This window comes from Balaenoptera physalus (genome assembly GCF_965194825.1).
Source record: "Balaenoptera physalus genome assembly, chromosome: 1".
Taxonomy (NCBI): Eukaryota; Metazoa; Chordata; class Mammalia; order Artiodactyla; family Balaenopteridae; genus Balaenoptera; species Balaenoptera physalus.
Window position 1 is genome coordinate 165,773,843 of NC_138882.1, and position 19,237 is coordinate 165,793,079.

The 19,237-nt window shown below is 43.1% G+C and overlaps 1 protein-coding gene across 8 annotated transcripts in view; it reads left to right on the top strand.

The window, feature by feature from the left end:
- MTF1 (metal regulatory transcription factor 1) overlaps positions 1–19,237 on the top strand; it is a 45,250-nt gene that overhangs the window by 21,782 nt on the left and 4,231 nt on the right. For all 8 annotated transcript variants that reach the window (XM_082421976.1, XM_082421975.1, XM_082421979.1 and 5 more), the window contains 7 exons: positions 1,922–2,160; positions 2,968–3,099; positions 5,469–5,542; positions 5,989–6,125; positions 9,217–9,294; positions 15,292–15,391; positions 16,118–16,713. In XM_082421976.1, coding sequence (XP_082278102.1) covers positions 1,922–2,160; positions 2,968–3,099; positions 5,469–5,542; positions 5,989–6,125; positions 9,217–9,294; positions 15,292–15,391; positions 16,118–16,713 — 1,356 coding nt within the window. The remainder of the gene's footprint in view (positions 1–1,921; positions 2,161–2,967; positions 3,100–5,468; positions 5,543–5,988; positions 6,126–9,216; positions 9,295–15,291; positions 15,392–16,117; positions 16,714–19,237) is intronic.

The window sequence follows — 19,237 nt, forward strand, 5'->3', positions numbered from 1 at the left end:
TTTGTGGTCCCCTGGACCAGCGTACTCATATATCTCTCCAATGTAGTTCTCAAGGTGTTACTTCTTTCTGGAATGCCCATCTCTTCCGGTTTGTCTGAGGAACATTTTTTCAGTTTAATCCCTACAAAATGGACAAATAGGCAAACCAAAAAACACCCTCAGTTCAGAGAGAGTGCCTCAGCTTCTGAGCCTTCACTGTGTCCAGTCTTTCTTAGAGGGGTTAGGTTTCCCTTTTTTATGCTTCCCAAGCACCACGGGTATGTATCTGTGGTCCGACTCAGCACAGTGTATAATAGTTTGTGCGCATCTGCCTCATTAAAATGGTGCTCTTTAAAGACAGAGCTTTATGTCTTGTTCGCCTTTTTATCTGTGGTATCTAACTTGTTGCCTGCGACATAGTAGTTCATTAACTGTTGAATGAATACTAGTAGTGTGGTGAGAGCTATGGACTGAAGCTTTGGAGAAAGATGAGGATTAAGGGATGAAGATTTTTGCTAAAGCTGAAGAATAGGCAGAACTAGCACCCTGATATGTATAGCATCAGATCAATGACAAAGTCTTTCCACAGATGCTTTATCTCATTTTGTTCTGCTCAGAAGCTCCGTCAGACAGGGCAGGCATTCAGTTTTGCCTTTTAGAAATGAAGACTCTTTAGTTCAGAGACGTGAAAAGACCTACCCAAAGTCCTGAACCTAAGTGCCAGAATTCAGTCTTCTCCAGCCAAGGCTATGATGCTTCCCCTGAACCAATGGAGAGGTGGGGAAGGTTTGGGAGATGAGAGAGAAGTTTCGGGATAAACCTACATTTAGAGGTTAAAGAAAAGGAGTGAGTGGCTCAGGGAAGATGATAAAGAGCCCCAGAGAATGACTGTATGGTGAGAGACAAGTTTTCAGAAGGAGAAGCATTGTCGATGAGATTTTTTTTCAAATACTAAAGGAAAATTGGGAAGGAGGAAAGAGTTTTACCACCAGGAACCTCAAGAGAATGGTTTCGTCCGGTGAAGCCCACCTGGCCGAGTGGTTCCACAGGCATTGAGGGAGGTGGAGGCACCTGTGGATAGCACCCTTTCCAGAAGGGTGATGGTGGGAAGGAGACCAATAGGCTGGCGGTTTGAGAAACGTCGTACTACCAAATATTCCCAGAAATTCATGGTACATTTTTTTCATTCTGTAGACCTGAAAATAATGCAGTGGAAATTATGCTAGTACGTAACTGTGCTAGTATACCTATGACTGAGTATATAAATTTCAGAATGTTTTAAACTCAATTTAACATTGGTCAACTCCAATCAAGATATAGTGCCAGACGGGTTCGAGCCCTGGTCTGGGAAGATCCCACATGCCGCGGAGCAACTGGGCCCATGAGCCACAACTACTCAGCCTGCACGTCTGGAGCCTGTGCTCCGCAGCAAGAGAGGCTGCGATAGTGAGAGGCCCACGCACCGCGATGAAGAGTGGCCCCCGCTTGCCGCAACTAGAGAAAGCCCTCGCACAGAAACGAAGACCCAACACAGCCAAAAATAATTAATTAATTAATTAATTAATTAATTAATAAAAAAAAAAAGATATAGTGCCAGAAGGCAGGATGTTCAATCAAGCCTTAAAGTCAAATTGTATTTGAATATGGGTAAGTGTAGTAGTATGTGCCCACCTATGGGGGTAGACGTTTACTAGTGCGAAAACACTGTTCTTATATTCATTTAGAGTGTTTACCTACCTACAAGCTTGTCTCTTGGGCATTACTCTCATCATTTGTCGTCCAGGTGTAATTTGGTCAACAGGAAGATTTTCCCCACTTTTGTTAGAGGGTGTTTTCTGTGTTGATGATAAAAACCTGTGTGTCTCATCTGCATCTCCTGAGAGCCAAGCCCTGGGGGGAGCAGCTCTTTTGTCCCACTGACAAGGTGTCTTCTGTCTGCCAGGTAAAGCGGTACCAGTGCACCTTTGAGGGCTGTCCCCGCACCTACAGCACAGCAGGCAACCTGCGCACCCACCAGAAGACCCACCGGGGAGAGTACACCTTTGTCTGTAATCAGGAGGGCTGCGGCAAGGCCTTCCTCACCTCCTACAGCCTCAGGATCCACGTGCGGGTGCACACGAAGGAGAAGCCCTTTGAGTGTGACGTGCAGGGCTGTGAGAAGGCGTTCAACACGCTGTACAGGTCAGCCCATTCCTCCCTGCACCACCAGCCTCTGACCGCAGCTCTGTCCTGACTGCAGAGCTCTCCCTGCACAGTACAGACGTTCACTTTCAGGGCTTTAAAGAGGACAGTAATGCTCAGCTGTTGACAGTTCATTAGAGGAACTTGTAACTTAAAGATTGACACATACTAGGTTGGTTAAAAATCAGAGTCCATTTGTGTCCGGATTCATATCTCCTGGAATGACATCCTGGCCTCCGGATTTTAGTATTTAGCATAGAATAATACCTCCTGTTGGCTCAGGAGCTTGGAACCAAGGTTTCTTTCACTTCCTTCCCTGCCTCGCCTTAAAGATTAACTTTTTTCTACCCCCAAGAAATGGGGAGTGGTCCACTCAGCCATTTCCCTTTTCCCCCGTTTGTGTCAAGAGACTTATATTAGTGTTCAACATTGCGTATAAAATGGCACACATAATAAATACTAGCTAACACTTAAAAAGCGCTCATTGTGTGCTAGGAAGTGTCCTGAGTGCTGATCCTCACAGCCACTGCTCAGGAAATGGAAGCACGGGGAGGTTTTGTAACTGGCTCAAGGCCCTCCTTCTGGTAGAGGAGAACAGAATTTGAGTCCCAGGCAGCCTGGCTCCAGGGTCACACACACCTCTACGCCATATACTTCTCTGAATTTCTCTTTGAGCACTAAATGTTGGCTACTAATGTATTATGGCTATAGAATTCTTATGCACTTGACCCTGACGCACATTAATCTGACGTGGGAAGGCTCTGTAGTACATTATGACAAAGGGGATTTCTCTGGGGTATTTTGCAGGCTGAAAGCACATCAGCGGCTTCACACAGGGAAGACGTTTAACTGTGAATCTGAAGGCTGCAGCAAGTACTTCACCACGCTCAGTGATCTGAGGAAGCACATTCGAACCCATACAGGAGAAAAGCCATTTCGGTGGGTCTTGCTGTTTTCTATTTGTCACTGACCAGGTTTCAGCTGAGTGTTTTGATGTACTCTAAAATTTTTCAAAGTGGAAAGGAAATTCCCTTCGCTGGTTCTTTGGGCAGTGTTTGCTTTCCCCAGGATATTTGTAACCAACTACTGCAGATTGGAGGAGTGGCGATGGATTCCAAGAGCATCCCTACCTACTCTGCGGATGGTGGCCTCTCTGCCTCATTCTTTCCCTTTCTTTCTTTCTTTTTTTTTTTTAATAAATTTATTTTATTTATTTATTTATTTATTTTTTTGGCTGCATTGGGTCTTTGTTACTGCACACGGGCTTTCTCTAGTTGCGCTGCACGGGCTTCTCATTGTGGTGGCTTCTCTTGTTGCAGAGCACGTGGGCTTCAATAATTGTGGCACACGGGCTCAGTAGTTGTGGCTCGCCGGCCCTAGAGCACAGGCTCAGTAGTTTTGACTCACAGGCTTAGTTGCTCTGCGGCATGTGGGATCTTCCCGGACCAGGGCTCGAATCCATGTCCCCTGCATTGGCAGGAGGATTCTTAACCACTGTGCCACCAGGGAAGCCTCCCCACCCCTTTATTTTCAAGAAACGTTTGTTGAAACTCACTTACATGGTGGGTACTTTTATCAGTGCTAGAGAAATACTAAGATACCAGCTCTCCTTTTGAGAACCTTAGTCTGGTGGAAAAGAACCACAAGTAACCAGACAGTATCTGAGACTGAGATGCTGGAAGAGCTTTGAGCACAGAGGCAGGGATACGTACCTAAGAAGAGGTGAGGAGGGAAGGAGGAAATGAGGGGAAATGAGGGGTAGGGATGCTTAGGCTACTGGTGCAGATATTTTTTTCTTTTATCACTTGTTCGGTTGTTGCTTTGTAATATGTCATGTGTACATACAGACATATAGGAGCATCCATTTTTATCTGTAGATTTCAATTTTTATATATATATATACATATATGGACACACACATATATATTTAATTGATGCATGTATAAATATAAGGTTGAAGGAAGGAGTTGTATCATCTACTTTCTCCTCTGCTCATAGCATTTAGCGTGGTTCTGGGCATTCAGCAGGGATTGAAGAACAACTTTGGGATGATTATATGACATTTTTAACAAGGTAATCAGTTTGTAAGGATTCCCCCTAAATGTAATATAGATATATTACTGAAAATTGCCCATAAACAATGTCTTTGAATTTGACAGGAGGGATTGCTCTTATGTTCATGGCATTAAATATGCTACCTTTCTGTTCTCAAATCACTCATCTCATTAGGATACCTAGAAATTGAAAAGTCTTCAGGGACAGTCAACTCTTAAACACCAATTAAATGGAAATGTGTTTCAAAAATTACAGATGCATTCCTGAGTCATGGCCCCTCTAAAAGCAAGAGTATTTAGATTCTAGTTGGTTACTCTCCAGCTGCTGTGAAGCTTGGGTTACTTTTTTCCCCATAGGGCTGTCAAGGGGACTCTGATTTCTATTCAATCACACACATTTTTATCATGATTAAAACTGCTGATTTTTCTTGAATGTTAGATGGGGCTTTAGACACAATGATTTTATGTACTTAAAAAGTAAAATGCTTTAGAGAAGCTTTCTATTTAAAGAAATAAAATATGTTGGCTTATAAGAAAATGCATTCATTTTCACGTAAATAGTTACTGAATGCCTGCTATGTGCAAGACTACAGCAGATGTAAAGAACTACATGGACCCTGCCCTCAAAGGAATTATAATCTAGGAGAACAGATAACAAATGTATACACATAGAGATAAAATAAGATTGGGAATGACAGATGTCATAAAAGCAGCATGTAGATAAATGCCCTCGGAGTTCTAAGGAGGAAAATATTACCTCTAGCTTTGGTTATCAAGAAAGTAAAAGAGAAAAGCTCTCTGAAGATTATAGATAATTACATTACAGCCAGTATGTTCTGACTGATTTTGTTCTAGTGTTGTATTTCATGCCCCATGCCTATGTGAGAGCCTCTGTACCCACCACTGCTATTCCTTATATTCCATTTGCAGTAGATTTTCCATATGTGTTCTCATTGTCAGTAGAATTCTGTTGTGTAATTCATCAGAAGGCTTGTATTGTTAGGGCTCTCAACATGTGCCTTACTTGTAGGACAAGAAATACTTATCCTGGGCCAACCTCTCCCTCTGATCCCAGATTTGACCTTACTTTTCCAGGGACCTGTCATCATTCCCATCTGTAAAACCAGTTTCACTGAGCTGATCATAGTGTTCTGAGCAGTTGCTTTAATTTAAGTTTGTATTTACAAGAGATATTGAAGATAAAGGTCTATTAGCTAATGACTGCTATCCTGTCTGCTTAAACAACTTACTTAGGTGTGATCATGATGGCTGTGGAAAAGCATTTGCAGCAAGCCACCACCTTAAAACTCACGTCCGTACACATACTGGTGAGTTTAGGCTAATTTTTATCTTTTAACCTTCATTGAGTCAGTAAATATCTGTACTTCCACTGAGACCTGTAGAGCTTTGTGGAGAGAGCAGGCCTAATCATTTGGCCTTCACCTATAATGTTTGAGTTTCTTTCAGAGGTAAAAAGGATCTAAAGATTGGACTTAGGAGTCCAACCTTAAGAAATAAAACCAATGCAGAGATTCTCAGAAAAGAATCTGGGGGAAAAAAACTAATCTTCTCTTTTAACTTCCCAGGAGCAGGCCATTCTCTGTGCTTTGCTCTACATTAAATTTTAGGACTGGAATGATTAACTTGTAATTTATCCAACTTATTACTTGAACCCTTATTAGAATATTTACTTCCCTCTGTTAGGGGAAAGTAGATGTCTTAATCCAGTGAAATGATTTTATGGTAAAATTAATACCTCTTGTCATTCTTGCAGGTGAAAGACCCTTTTTCTGCCCCAGTAATGGCTGTGAGAAAACATTCAGCACTCAATACAGTCTCAAAAGTCACATGAAAGGTCACGATAACAAAGGAAATTCATACAGTGCACTTCTAAATCACAGTGGATCAGAGGTGTGCAGTGTTTTGTCTCTTGTTTTGATCTGGGCACTATAGAACAGCAACAGTTGTGTGTATATCAAAATAAAAGGTTAAAATGCCTTCTCTCTAAATCTGTTAGTGAGAGAGAAGAAATCAGTGTCAAGATCTATGTCTTTGTGATGAGGTGGTGGAAGCCAGAAATTTCACCAGCTCCCTGTGCTTCAGCCCCTGATTCGGCTCCACCTCCCCTCCATCGGGTATGGTGGAAGAGATGTCTTGGAACCAGAGGTCTCAGAATGGCTTCCAAAGTGTCAGCCAGGTGCTCTCAAAGGGTGTTATTTTCCCATTCATGTCTATAAAATGGTACGTCTGCACTTGAGTTTGGGACCTGAGTTAATGATTTGCTTCACACGTTCATTAATCCATCACTGGAGAACCAGGCGGAGTCTGGGGGGTCCCCTGCCCTTTTGAATTGTCTGCAGACCAAAAGGTTTGAGAGCCACCACCTTAAGGCACTGAACCACAGAGCAAGACTCTGCAGAGTTTTAGGTGGTTTTGTCTGTTCTTTACCAAGCCCTTCCACCACACTTCCCTCTCCCCTACAGCTTCTTTCCGGAGAGGTCCTGGGATAAATTTACTGTTATTACTTCTGATATGGTATTGGGTAACTTACCTTATGTCTTTTGAACCCAGAAACTGAGAACTGTTATTATTTTGCTGTTTCATAGATAAAGAAACTGAAGCACACTGACCCCCTTTTGAATAATGCAGTTCTTAAAGTATGTAATACAGTTTTGATCTGGGGAGAGGCAGCATAATTTAATTCTGTGGTTTCTAATTTTTAAAGAACAAAGGATCCCTTTAAAAGGACTGTGTTTTGAATGTGTTTTATTAGTAATAACTCCCCCTGTGTTTTATTAGTAACAATAACTAATATTTACTGCATTTTTACTATATGCCAAGTGCTGTGCTGTTTTTCTGTGAATTATCTCACAAGAGGTCAGTATTGTTATTATTCCCATATCACTGACAAAGAAACCTGAGGCAAGGAGAAATTAAATAACTTGCCTAAATATCCAAAGCTTGTGATTAGTCCCCTTTAGGCAGGCAGGCTGATTCCAGAGCCTGGTTCTTGACCCCTATGTTGTAAGAGGCAAAACAGCACTGGTTGCGAAGAGTGTGAATTCACATCCAGGCTCCACAACTAGTCACATGACCTTAGGCAAATGACTTCTTTGCGCCTCAGTCTCTTCCTCTGTAAAACCAGATGAAAATACTAAGATTTGAGAGTCCTTGTGTACAAAGTTGCATTTGTGAAGTCATGATCAATTTTCTTGTTTTTGTAACAATCTGAGGACAGTTTCTTGCCAGCAGTCTCTATGCGTTGGAGGGCCCTAGTGCACAGTGCCCAGACCTCGCCTACTCTGGATGGCTGTTCACTCCCCAGGGGAGGGAATCTCCTCTAGTCTCAGGCTTTCAATGCCATCGAGATTGCCTTTGAGTCCTAAATTTATATCTCCAGCCCGGATTAACCTTCCGCTTGATGTCTCCACCCAGCTGTCACCTAGGTTTCCCAGTCTTGACATGGCCCAACCTGTTCCTCCTGCAGTCTATCCCATCTTAGTAAATGGTGCAATCTATCCCATCTTAGTAAATGGCACCTCTGTTTTTCTAGTGGAGCAGGCCAAAAATCTTAGAGTCATTCTTGACTCCTTTTCTTCCCTCATACCCCACACCCACCAGCAAAGTCTATCAGCCCTACCTTGAGAATATATCTAGAATCTGATCTGATTACTTCATTCAAGCCACTGTCATTTTTTTGGCCTGGATTACTGCAGTCACCTGCTAAGTGGTTTTCTTAGCACCTTTCCCCCTCTTCTCCCCACTGCTACTCTGTCCATGTCTGTCCTCTGCTCATAACCCTTCAGTAGCTTCTTGTATCACTTAAAGTAAAAGAATCTTTACAATGGTCCAGAAGGCCCTAGACACTCTGTCCTGGTCACTTCTCTCACCTCATTTACATCACTTCCTTTCACTTTAGCCGTACCATCCACCTTGTGGTTCCTTGAACAAGGGAAGCCCACTCTTGCCTCCAGGCCTTTGTACTTGCTATACTCTGTGAAACACTTCTCCCATGTATGTGCATGGCCCATGCCCTCTTTCCTTCAGTATCTGTTCAAAGTCCACCTTATCTAAGAGGCCTTCCCTAATCTAATAAAAGGGCAGCTCTTACCCTGGCCTTCCCTACTCCGCTTACCCTCCATAGCATGTATCCTCATCTTGTATACTGTATATTTATTTGGGTTTTTGTCCGCACCCCCTCCCCACACTAGAATGTAAGCTCTCTGGTGGCGGGGACTTTGTTTTCTTTATTATTGTATCCCTGGGCCTGGAACAGTGCCTAATACATAGTAGATGCTCAGTGAGTATTTGTTGAATGCATGTGTGAATGGGAACAACTGATCTATGAGGTAAAGCAGGGTTACCACATGAGGTATGTGAATTCCAGCTGGCATTCTAGGAATCCAGAATTCAGAGTTAGCCCAGGCAGCCATATATGAATAATAACCTCTCAGTACCACTCTGAGTAAGGGTCCCTGAGATGCCCATGCTGGGGACACAGTGATGTAATGGAAGGAAGATGGACTTTCAGTCAGAAGCACTGGGTTTGTGTTATGCTAATTAGCTGTGTGATTTTGGACAGTTCACTGCTAGTCTTAGCATTAATTTTCTCATACTTAAAATGGGAGTGTGAAATAATACTTCAAAGGTTTATATGAATAGTAAATGAGGTCATGTGAAATTGCTTTATCAGTGGTAAGACCAATTGTACAGATATTATCCATTTCATATTATTATAGCTTTTGTTACTCTGGAGCCTGAGTCATGAGGTAATTCTTAAACTCTATTAACGATCTTTAAGAATGTAAGAGATTTCTTCTTAAGAATATCAGGATTTTAAAAATTGAAATAATTCACATAGCCCTTGCTTTGAATGGTTTTTTACTCTCTAGACATTTGGAACCTTAGGGGCACTGTAATCAAGTGTTTTATTACCTGATAGGCTACTATAAATCCTGATTTTTTTTGTTACTTAATTAGAATTTTTTTTTTTCTTTCACAGGATACAAATCACTCACTTTGTCTGAGGAATTTAAGCCTTCTGTCCACAGATTCCGAATTTCAAGAAAATTCCAATACAGTAAGTGTACCTGTGATATGGGTGCCATTAAAATAAGTGCAAGAATTGAGCCCTCCCTTTGGTGGGAAAATTGAGGGAGGCCAGTCTTTGAAGTCTTTCAGATTGAGTTGTGTTCAATTACTAACCATTTAGGGTGTTGTGCTCTTGTTTCCTGATAAGAGCTCTCATTGGAGAGGTTGTTCTCTCTGACATGTAGTGCCTTTTGACCTAGATCCCTCACTTGATAACCTCCTGCCCCAGAAAATGTCTGTCTTTATTCATTTAGCAAATATTTCTTGAGTGGCTACTCCGTCGGGCAGAGTGCTGGTGCTGAGCTTGTGGTGGTGGTGAAATAGGTGTGGTCTGTCCTTGAGGAGCTTAAAATTCATCCACTGTAAGGGGGAGCCAGGATTCCGTTTCTAGACTTTTCTCAAGCCCTGCCAGTCTGATCAAAGTCGGTTTTTTCCTTTCTTTGAGCTCACTACACGGGGGTTCTGAGGAGGACCTCCTCTACAGGCCCTCTGCTAGGGGAGAGCGCCAGTGTCTCTTGATCTGCTTGCTTTGGTTCCCTCTGCCGTTGCCGTGGCTCCATGATGTATCTTGCAAACTGCCGCATCAGTCCTGAGCTTATGCTCCTTCAAGAGGATCTGTGAGCTTTACTGGGTCACCACCGACACTGGTGGTTAAGTGTGCATTTTTTGTTGTTTTTCTCTGGTAAGTAAATACAGCTTAGGTCAGATTTTCTGTGAGTATATGCATAATAAATAAGGAGGAATCAATGTGATAGGAAGGATTTGAACAGAGACTGAGCGACTCAGGAATGCTGTGAAAAAGTGTTTCTCAAAGTGTTAATGGTGGAGTCATCTGCAGCTCTTCTGCAATGTAGGTTCTTGGGCCTCTCCCAAACCAACTGAGTCAGTATCCTCCGGGAGGGGCACCTGACACTGCAATTTTATATTAGCACACCAAGGCCTGGGTTCTCCTGGTAATGGCAGAACTGCTCTTATCAGACCAGCCCTCCCCCAGAAAACAACTGTATATGCTGGACAAAATATAAAAACAACTACTTGAAGGCACCAGAGAGCAACCCAAACAGGCAGAGGTAACGCTTGGAAGAAGGGGCCACTGGGAAGATAGCAAAGGCACTGGATGGGTCTTCAGGCTTTATGGTTTATCCATCTCAGGGCAAGTCCTGGTTGATACCAAACAAGATGGCCCAGGCTCAGTAAACACTCCGTCTTACTGGCTTGACTAACCAGAGGACAGAGTTCAGGGCTACCACAGCACCTGGAAAGTCGGGGGGATGGCCTGGAAAGAAGAGAGCCACAATGGTGGGGGGTCCTGAGTTCTGTGTATAAGCGTTGTCCAAATCTCTAGTTGACCCCTGAAATGTGGGTGTGTGGGGCAGACACTTAAGCAGCCCAGCTGAGGCTAAAGAGCTGGACAAAGATTATAGCTGCCATCCACTGCAGGGAAGACAGAGCTTGGAGTTGGAGCATAGCCAAGTCAGCGGAATGTTAAAGCAAACACCAAATACGCTTCCAAGACGTGTAACAGAATCCTCAGTCTCTACAACATATCATTTGCAATGTCCAGGGTTATCCAAAATTTGTAAACATAAGAAGACACGGGAAGGGACTTCCCTGGTGGTCCAGTGGCTGAGACTCCACCCTCCCAATGCAGGGGGCCCAGGTTTGATCCCTGGTCGGGGAACTAGATCCCACATGCCACAACGAAGATCCCACGTGCTACAACTAAGACCTGGTGCAGCCAAATAAATAAATAAATATTAAAAAAAAAAAAAAAAAAAGAAGACATGGGAAAACATTACCCCTATTCAAGAGAAAAGGTAATCTATGGAGACTGACCCCAAGATGAGCTAGAAATTAGAATTAGTGGGCAGACATTTCTAAGTAGCTCTTAAATGCTCAAGCACATAAAGGAATATGCTTGTAATGATTTAATAAATAGGAAATCTCAGCAGAGAAATAGAAACTATAAAAAAAAATGTTCCAAATGGAAATTCTGGAACTGAAAATATATTGAAATTTTAAAATTCACCGGATGGGCTCAACAGCAGGTTGGAAATGACAGAAGAAAGAATCAGTTAAATTGAAGAGAGATCAGTAGAAATTAACCAATCTGAAGAACAAAGAAAAACATTAAAGAAGCACCTCATATGATTGTTTGGCATATTCACATTTCAGAGCTAATGCTCTAAATGAAACTAAAGCACTGCGTGGCCAAGGTTGCCCTCTAAGCCACACAACCTAAAATTTCTGGGTATAATATCTCCTTAATCTCAAGAGATCGTATGAAATGGTTTAGGCATCCACTCCCTGGCTGGGGCTGTGACATATGACTGAGGAGCTTTCTGAAGCCCTGGGGTCACCAGGTGAGGAATCATATGAGGGGACATTGAGTACTTGTAAAAAAAAAAAAAAAAAAAAAAAAAAAAGGAAAGCTTTTTCTGCCATAATTTACAGCAGCAAGAGAGAGGCCTGCTCTTCTCCCTTGGAATCAAATTATATGTTGTCTCCTTGTCACCCAGCATTTATCCCAGAACTGGAAATAGGCTCATTTTTAGTCTTTCAACTAAGACCACAGTTCCTTGAAGTAATAGGATTAATTTTGCTCTGCTTGCTTTAAAAAAAAAGAAAATGATGATGAATTGTTAAAATCAAATGATATATTTTTATGAGATCATCATTTTCCAGGTTCCTGGGCAGCCACATGCTTGTGTGTCCGAGGAGTGAACTTGGGCTGAAGTGCTGGGGAGTTGGGCCTTTTGCTCCTGAACTTCAGGATCCATCCTGTTCCCAGACGGCTCAGTGTTCTTGTGTCTCTTTGCTCCAGGCCCCAGAGGCTTAGCCTGTTCCTGTCTCCTCTACTTTGGGGGGCAGTTCTCACTCACTCTGCCCCCAGGGTTGTTGCCCTAAAGCCTGGTAGTGGCTGAGTCACGGGCCCCTCAGCACCTTACTTTTTTCCTTTTAGTTAAGAAAAACTTTTTAAAAAATTAATTAATTAATTAATTAATTATTTGGCTGCCGTTGGGTCTTTGTTGCTGCGCGCGGGCTTTCTCTAGTTGCAGCAAGCAGGGGCTACTCTTCGTTGCGGTGCTCAGGCTTCTCATTGTGGTGGCTTCTCTTGTTGTGGAGCACGGGCTTTAGACGCGTGGGCTTCATCAGTTGCAGCACGTAGGCTCAGTAGTTGTGGCTCACGGGCTCTAGAGCACAGGCTCAGTAGTTGTGGCGCACGGGCTTAGTCGCTCCACAGCATGTGGCATCTTCCCAGACTAGGGCTCGAACCTGTGTCCCCTGCACTGGCAGGCGGATTCTTAACCACTGTGCCACCAGGGAAGCCCCAAGAAAAACTTTTTATTGAGGTATAATATACATGCAGAAAAGTACACCTGGATGAATCATCACAATTCATCACATCCAGGTAACCAGCACCCAAATCAAGAAACAGAACATTCCCAGCACCCCAGAAGACCCCCTCAGTCCCCCTAACAGCCATTACCTCTCCCTAAGGATAACCACTGTCATGACTTCTCACAACCTAAGATGAGTTTTCCCTGTTTTTGTGTTTTGTATAATTGGAATCATGTGGTATATACTCGTTTGTGCTGGCTTCTTTCTTGCAACATTTTGTTTGAGAAATTAATCCATGTTGTTGCATTTAGTAATAGATTATTCATTCTCATTGTTGAACAGTATTACGCTAAATGGATATAATAGAGTTTGTTTGGTCGACTGCCCTTGGGCATTTGGATAGTTTCTAGTTGGGAGCCATTACCATAGTGCTGCTGTAAACATTCTTGCGCATAATCTTTTGAAGTCACACAGACTCATTCCTTTTTTTAACAGTGTTGTTCCTGATAATGATTCGTAAACAGGTAGAACAAAAAAAACAACCGTGAAGGAGTTGCAAAGCTGTAATTATAGCTTAGTGGTAGTTGTTAGCTCACCATTTTTCAAAGTGGGTGGCACATCTTTATTGGGTTATAAAATAGTGGCTTCTAATCAACACTTTAGGGACATCAGTAGAATAGAAAATATCAGAAGACATTGCACATAGTAAGGATAGGATCTGCTTCATAGACTTTTGTTTCAGTTGTACATACAGATATGTATGTAACATGAAACATATATATATATATATATATAATATATTTCCTACTTTGTGTCATGATGAAAAGTTTGAAGGCACTGTTTTGGCCTGTGATTCTTAACTCCCTCTGGACTGGAAGCTGGAAGCCTTACATAGGTTTCTGCCTTCAGCTTCTACCATGCTGGCCATCAGCTTCACTGAACTTCCCCTCTCATTCTGCCAGTTGTGGAGTCATGCTAGAATAATTGGCCCCTCTTGGCTCAAGTGGGCAGTTCATCTCGGAGGCCCTCTAGATTGCTGGACAGCTCCACTTGCCGTGCTTCCGCCCAGCCCCAAAGAGATCCTTCCCCCTCCCAGAAGCAAAGTTGATGCAAAATGCCCTTAAAGCTCAAGCTGCCACCAGGTCAGAGTCTAGCCTGAAGATAGGTTTTGTGCAGTCTATACCGTGCTTTTAAATTGTTTTCAGTTGCTTGTTTTCAATTATAAATCAGTACGTTTCACGTAAAAGTCCAGGTTTCGAACCGGCCCTGAGCTCTGGTGACCCGCTGTGTGTGTGTGGCCCGTGGCCGCCCTCAGCTGAGCCCGCAAGTGTGGCCGCGGCTTTGCCACAGCCCCTGCCCTCTGCTTCACTTCTTTCTGTTGCTCCCTGGGCTCTTGCACGTGGTTGCCTTTGCCACCCTCGCTGCACAAGATGCGAAGTGGAGGTGGGCTGCAGAGAAAAGAATTGCTGTTTTCCCCTTCCCTTAGCTGAAGGGAAGCCTGGAGGTGGTGCCTATCAGCAGTCAGGCCCTCGGGTCACTAGGTGCTCTCTTTTGTTTTCTCATATCCTATTTTTTCATAAATGCCTCTGACCTTTTCTTAGTTGTAAGTTACAAAGAAACTTGCAATGACAAACAGTAGTGAGTCTAAGGCCATCACTATTATCTGTCATTTTAAGTTTCCTTATATTGTTTGATTCACTACCATGTGTACATATTAGAATAGCATAGACATTGTGTAATATCCTTGGAAGATATTCACAATATGTTATTATTGTGTTATTATTATGTTGTTACATGAGAAAAGCAAGTTCCAAGTAATAAATATTATACAACCCCATTTTTATGTAGAATTTGGTCTTTTAGAGCAGGGGTCAACAAAATTTTTGTAAAGCGCCAGATATTTTTGGCTTTGTGGCCCATACATCCCGTCACAACTCCTCAAATCTGCCACTGCAGTGCAAAAGCAACCTAGACAATCCAGAAATGAACAGGAGTACCTGTTCCAACACAACTTTATTTACAGAAACAGGCATTCAGCCAGCAAGTCAGTTTGCCGGCTCCTGCTTTAGAGTGTTTGAGGACCCGGATCTTCAGCATCTGAGGCTTAGGGAAATAAATGTCACCTTGGGAAAGGAGAAGTTAGAAACAGGAAGCATATCCAGAGATCATTCTAGTAATTTAGTTTTTATTTTTAATAGATTTATTTATTTTTATTTATTCATTTTTGGCTGCGTTGGGTCTTTGTTGCTGCACGCAGGCTTTCTCTAGTTGTGGCGAGTGGGGGCTACTCTTCGTTGTGGTGCGCGGGCTTCTCATCGCGGTGGCTTCTCTTCTTGCGGAGCACGGACTCTAGGCGCGCGAGCTTCAGTAGTTGTGGCACACAGGCTCAGTAGTTGTGGCGCACGGGTTCTAGAGCGCAGGCTCAGTAGTTGTGGCGCATGGGCTTAGTTGCTCCGCGGCATGTGGGATCTTCCTGGACCAGGGCTCGAACCCGTGTCACCTGCATTGGCAGTCGGATTCTTAACCACTGCGCCACCAGGGAAGCCCCAGAGATTATTCTAGTTCTGCTGCTCTGTGTTCTCTCGTGGTGAAGACCTGCTTTCGGATGGCGAGCCTTACACTTTTGTCTCTGTCTCTGACACAGGGCCAGAACACTTTCAGCACACTTTCACCAGCAATCATTTTTGAACCAATGTTCCAGAAGTCAGATGATCCAGCAATTCAGGAAGATCCTCAACAGACAGGTTTGTTATACAGACTCTCTTCCTGCCCAAATCTCTGCACTGGGAATGGGAATTCACACTTGTTGACACAGTGTAGATGTCAAGCACAGTGAAATATTTCAGTTCCTTTAATGAAGTGTACTTTCAGTGAGGGGTCAGAAAAAGATGGGCTTTTCAGTTCAATTCCATCTTTTTTTTCCCTACTTCCCTCATCAAGGATTTACTTGAGGATCTACTTTCCCTGGACCCTCAAAAGAAGAGGGTCCCCTTTTCCAAAAGCTCTTGTTGGCTTTAAAAAGTGAGAGGAGTTGTGAGCTCTTTCTCCTGATGTGACACCTCCGTTCATGAGTGGGCAGGATCCACAAACCAAACTTCAGATGCGTAGATCAGATTGTGTTTGAATGAAAATCTGTCCGTGAAGCTTCACAGTAGTCAGAAAGTGTGTTCACTGATCATATGCCAAGAAAAGGATGTCTAATCTCTTTTCCAGAAAAGCTGTAGGACACATTTTTTTATGGTTAGACCCATACTGGGTCTTCACGTTTAGAAAGTAAGGTTGATCGTGAAGCCTGGTGCTTTGACTGGAGGGGTCATTAAATGAAAAGCAGAAAGCCAGCCTGCCAGCATTGGAGGAATCAACTGTAACAGACTTCAGCTGTCTTTGGTGTAGCCCATAATGACTGTGTTTTTGTGGCTCATATAAGGCTTGGAATATGTATATATATTTCTATTTCTTTTTCTTGCCAGCTGCCTTGATTGAAAATTTTAATGGTGATGCAGAGTCAGTCAGTGATGTTCTGCCATCCACAAGACATTCAGCATCTTTATCTATTCCACTTGTACTGCATCCTGGCATCTCCGAGCCACCCCAGCCTCTACTACCAGCCTCAGCACCGTCTGCTCCTCTGCCTGCTCCCTCCCTAGGAACTGGTTCCCAGCAAGCTGCATTTGGCAACCCCCCTGCTCTCTTACAACCTCCAGAAGTGCCTGTTCCCCACAGCACACAGTTTGCTGCTAATCATCAAGAGTTTCTTCCGCACCCCCAGGCACCGCAGCCCATCGTGCCGGGACTTTCTGTTGTCGCTGGGGCTTTGGCGTCAGCAGCGGCAGTGGCGTCAGCCATGGCAGCACCGCCTCAACCACAGAGTACTACTGAGCCCCTGCCGGCCATGGTCCAGACTCTGCCCCTGGATGCCAACTCCGTCCTAACTAGTAATCCCACTATAACCATCACCCCGACTCCCAGCACGGCTCTCCTGCAGCCCAGCCTCGTCATGGGAGAACAGAACTTACAGTGGATACTGAATGGTGCCACCAGCTCACCACACACCCAAGAACAAATTGTAAGTATTATGTGGAAATGGATCCAGTGGGGTGAAGTGTATTTCCATGGGTGACATGTTCAGAGGCTTTTACTTCAAAAAGGAAAATGGCTGTCATATCCACCCTGAAACATGTCATTCTAACACATAGTCATTTCCCCATAATCAAGCAAGTATAAACCCAGGAATGCTGCAGTCAGTACCTGCAGTGGAGGGGTCGGGGCAGAGAAACAGCCTTCAGGTTTACCTGGATATTTCAGCTGTGGTCTAATCCTGTCAGCTAGGACAGGAGAGCCTGAGAACATTTCAGGAAAGCGGGTTCTTGTCCAAGACAGAGTCCAGACTGGGATGAGGGACTGATGTGACCCCATCAGATGGAAGCAGACAGCAGTAGCCAAGTCAGAGAAGTGATCTGTGCTCTCAGAGCAAACCGTAGAGCCATTTTCTACCAAAGTGTGTGGTCTTGATGACTAAGGAAATGACTTGGTCGTTCAATTGAATATATTTTGAGGGCCTGCTATTTATCAGATACCACACAGGATACTCTTGGGGATATGGAAAAGTGAAAAAACCACGATCTCTTTTTCATAAAAACCTATATTCTAGTTAAAAAGGCTAAAATGCCTAAAAGAAAGTTAACACTACCAGTAGATAAAGTGTCAAATAAAAATAATGGTAATAAAAAATAACAATAGCTGTAATTTATTGAGCCCTTACTAATGTGTATAGGCTTACTGTGCTAACTAAGCACTTTTTAAAATCGAGGGTCTAACATGTGCCAGTCAGTACCTTAGGTACCTTATTTTTAGATTATATTTTTTTTAGGTTTTATTGAACAGATAGAACAGAGAATTTCCATACACTTCCTGCTCCCTGCCCCCGCCAGCCTAGTTTTCCCTTTTATTAACATCTTGCATCAGTGTGGTACATTTGTTATAATTGGTGAATTAATATCGATGCATTACTATTAATTTAAGTTCATAGTTTACCTTAGGGTTCACTCTTGGTATAGTATCGTTCTGTGGGTTTTGACAAATGCATGATGTCATATATCTACCATTACAGTATCCAGAATAGTTTCACCACCCTAAAAATCTCCTCTACTTCACTTCTTCATCCCATCTCCCTCTCTCCCTCTCCCCCCTCCCTAAGCAACCACTGATCTTTTTATTGTCTCTATATGTCTGTATCTCTAGATGTCACTCACCATGCTAAGTACTTTTTAATGATTTAATCACAACAGGCCTAGGAGGTAGATATGATTTTACCAGTGGAGAGCTGAGGCCCAGAGAAGTTAATTGACTAGCCCAAGGTCACACAGCTTACAAGTGGCGAAGCACAGACAGACCAATCCCAGAGCCCATGCTCTTGACTGCTACATCGTGCTGCCAGATGAGGGGTTTAGAGACTAAAGGCTTGTTGGGTGGGCATACAGGTCAGGTGAGCCTTGAAGTATGAGTAGGATTTAGATGGAGAAAAGGATATACTAAGTGGGAGAAAGTCTGGGTGGATGTATGATGCAGTCAAACAAACTGGAAAGGTAGGTTAGAGCTAAATAGTGAGTACTCAAATTCCATAAATGGGGTGGGTGCCAACCACCTCTGGAGGCAACCTGGTTCCAGTCTTAGGTGGCCAGAGTCACTGGAAGGGTCTTTTCAGCCTTATGACCCAATCAATCTGCCTCCATGTAGTTCGGTTTTCTGGTTGGTACTGTTGTTTTCATTATTCAAAATTATTTTCAGGGACTTCCCCGGCGGTCCAGTGGTGAAGACTCCGTGCTTCCGCTGCAGGGGACGCGGGTTCAGTCCCTGGTCGGGGAACTAAGATCCCGCATGTTGTGCGGAGAGGCCAAAAAAAAAAAAAGAAAATTATTTTCATTATTTTTATTGTTCATATATTTGCTGATGGCTATGTACAGAAAGTGATCATACTTTCTCATTTATGATAGTGGCATTTTTTTCTTTTTTCTTCCAGTTTTATTGAGATATAATTGACATACAGCAGTGTATAAGCTTAAGGTGTACAGCACAATGACACAAGTTTAGTGAGCATCCATCATCTCACAGAGATACAGAATTAAAGAAACAGAAAAAAATGTGTGCGTGTGATGAGCACTTTTAGGATTTATTCTTTTAACAACTTTCATATTAACCTGCAGCAGTGTTAATCATGTTTATCAAATTGTTCATTACATCCCTAGTACTTCTTTATCTTATAACTGGAAATTTGGATCTTTTGACTGCCCTCATCCAATTCCCCCTCTCCCCACCCCACCCCGCCTCTGCTAACTACATATCTGATCTCTTTTTCAATGAATTTGTTTGTTTGTTTTGAAGTATGATTGACCTACCTGTGTTAGTTCCTGTTACACAACATAGTGATATTTCTGTACATTTCAAAATGATCACCATGTTAAGTCTAGTTACGATATGTCACCATCCAAAGATTTAGATACTTATTGACTGTATTCCCTGCACTGTACATTTCCTACCCATGACTCATTTATTTTGCAACTGGATTTTTGCACTTCTTACTCTCATTCACC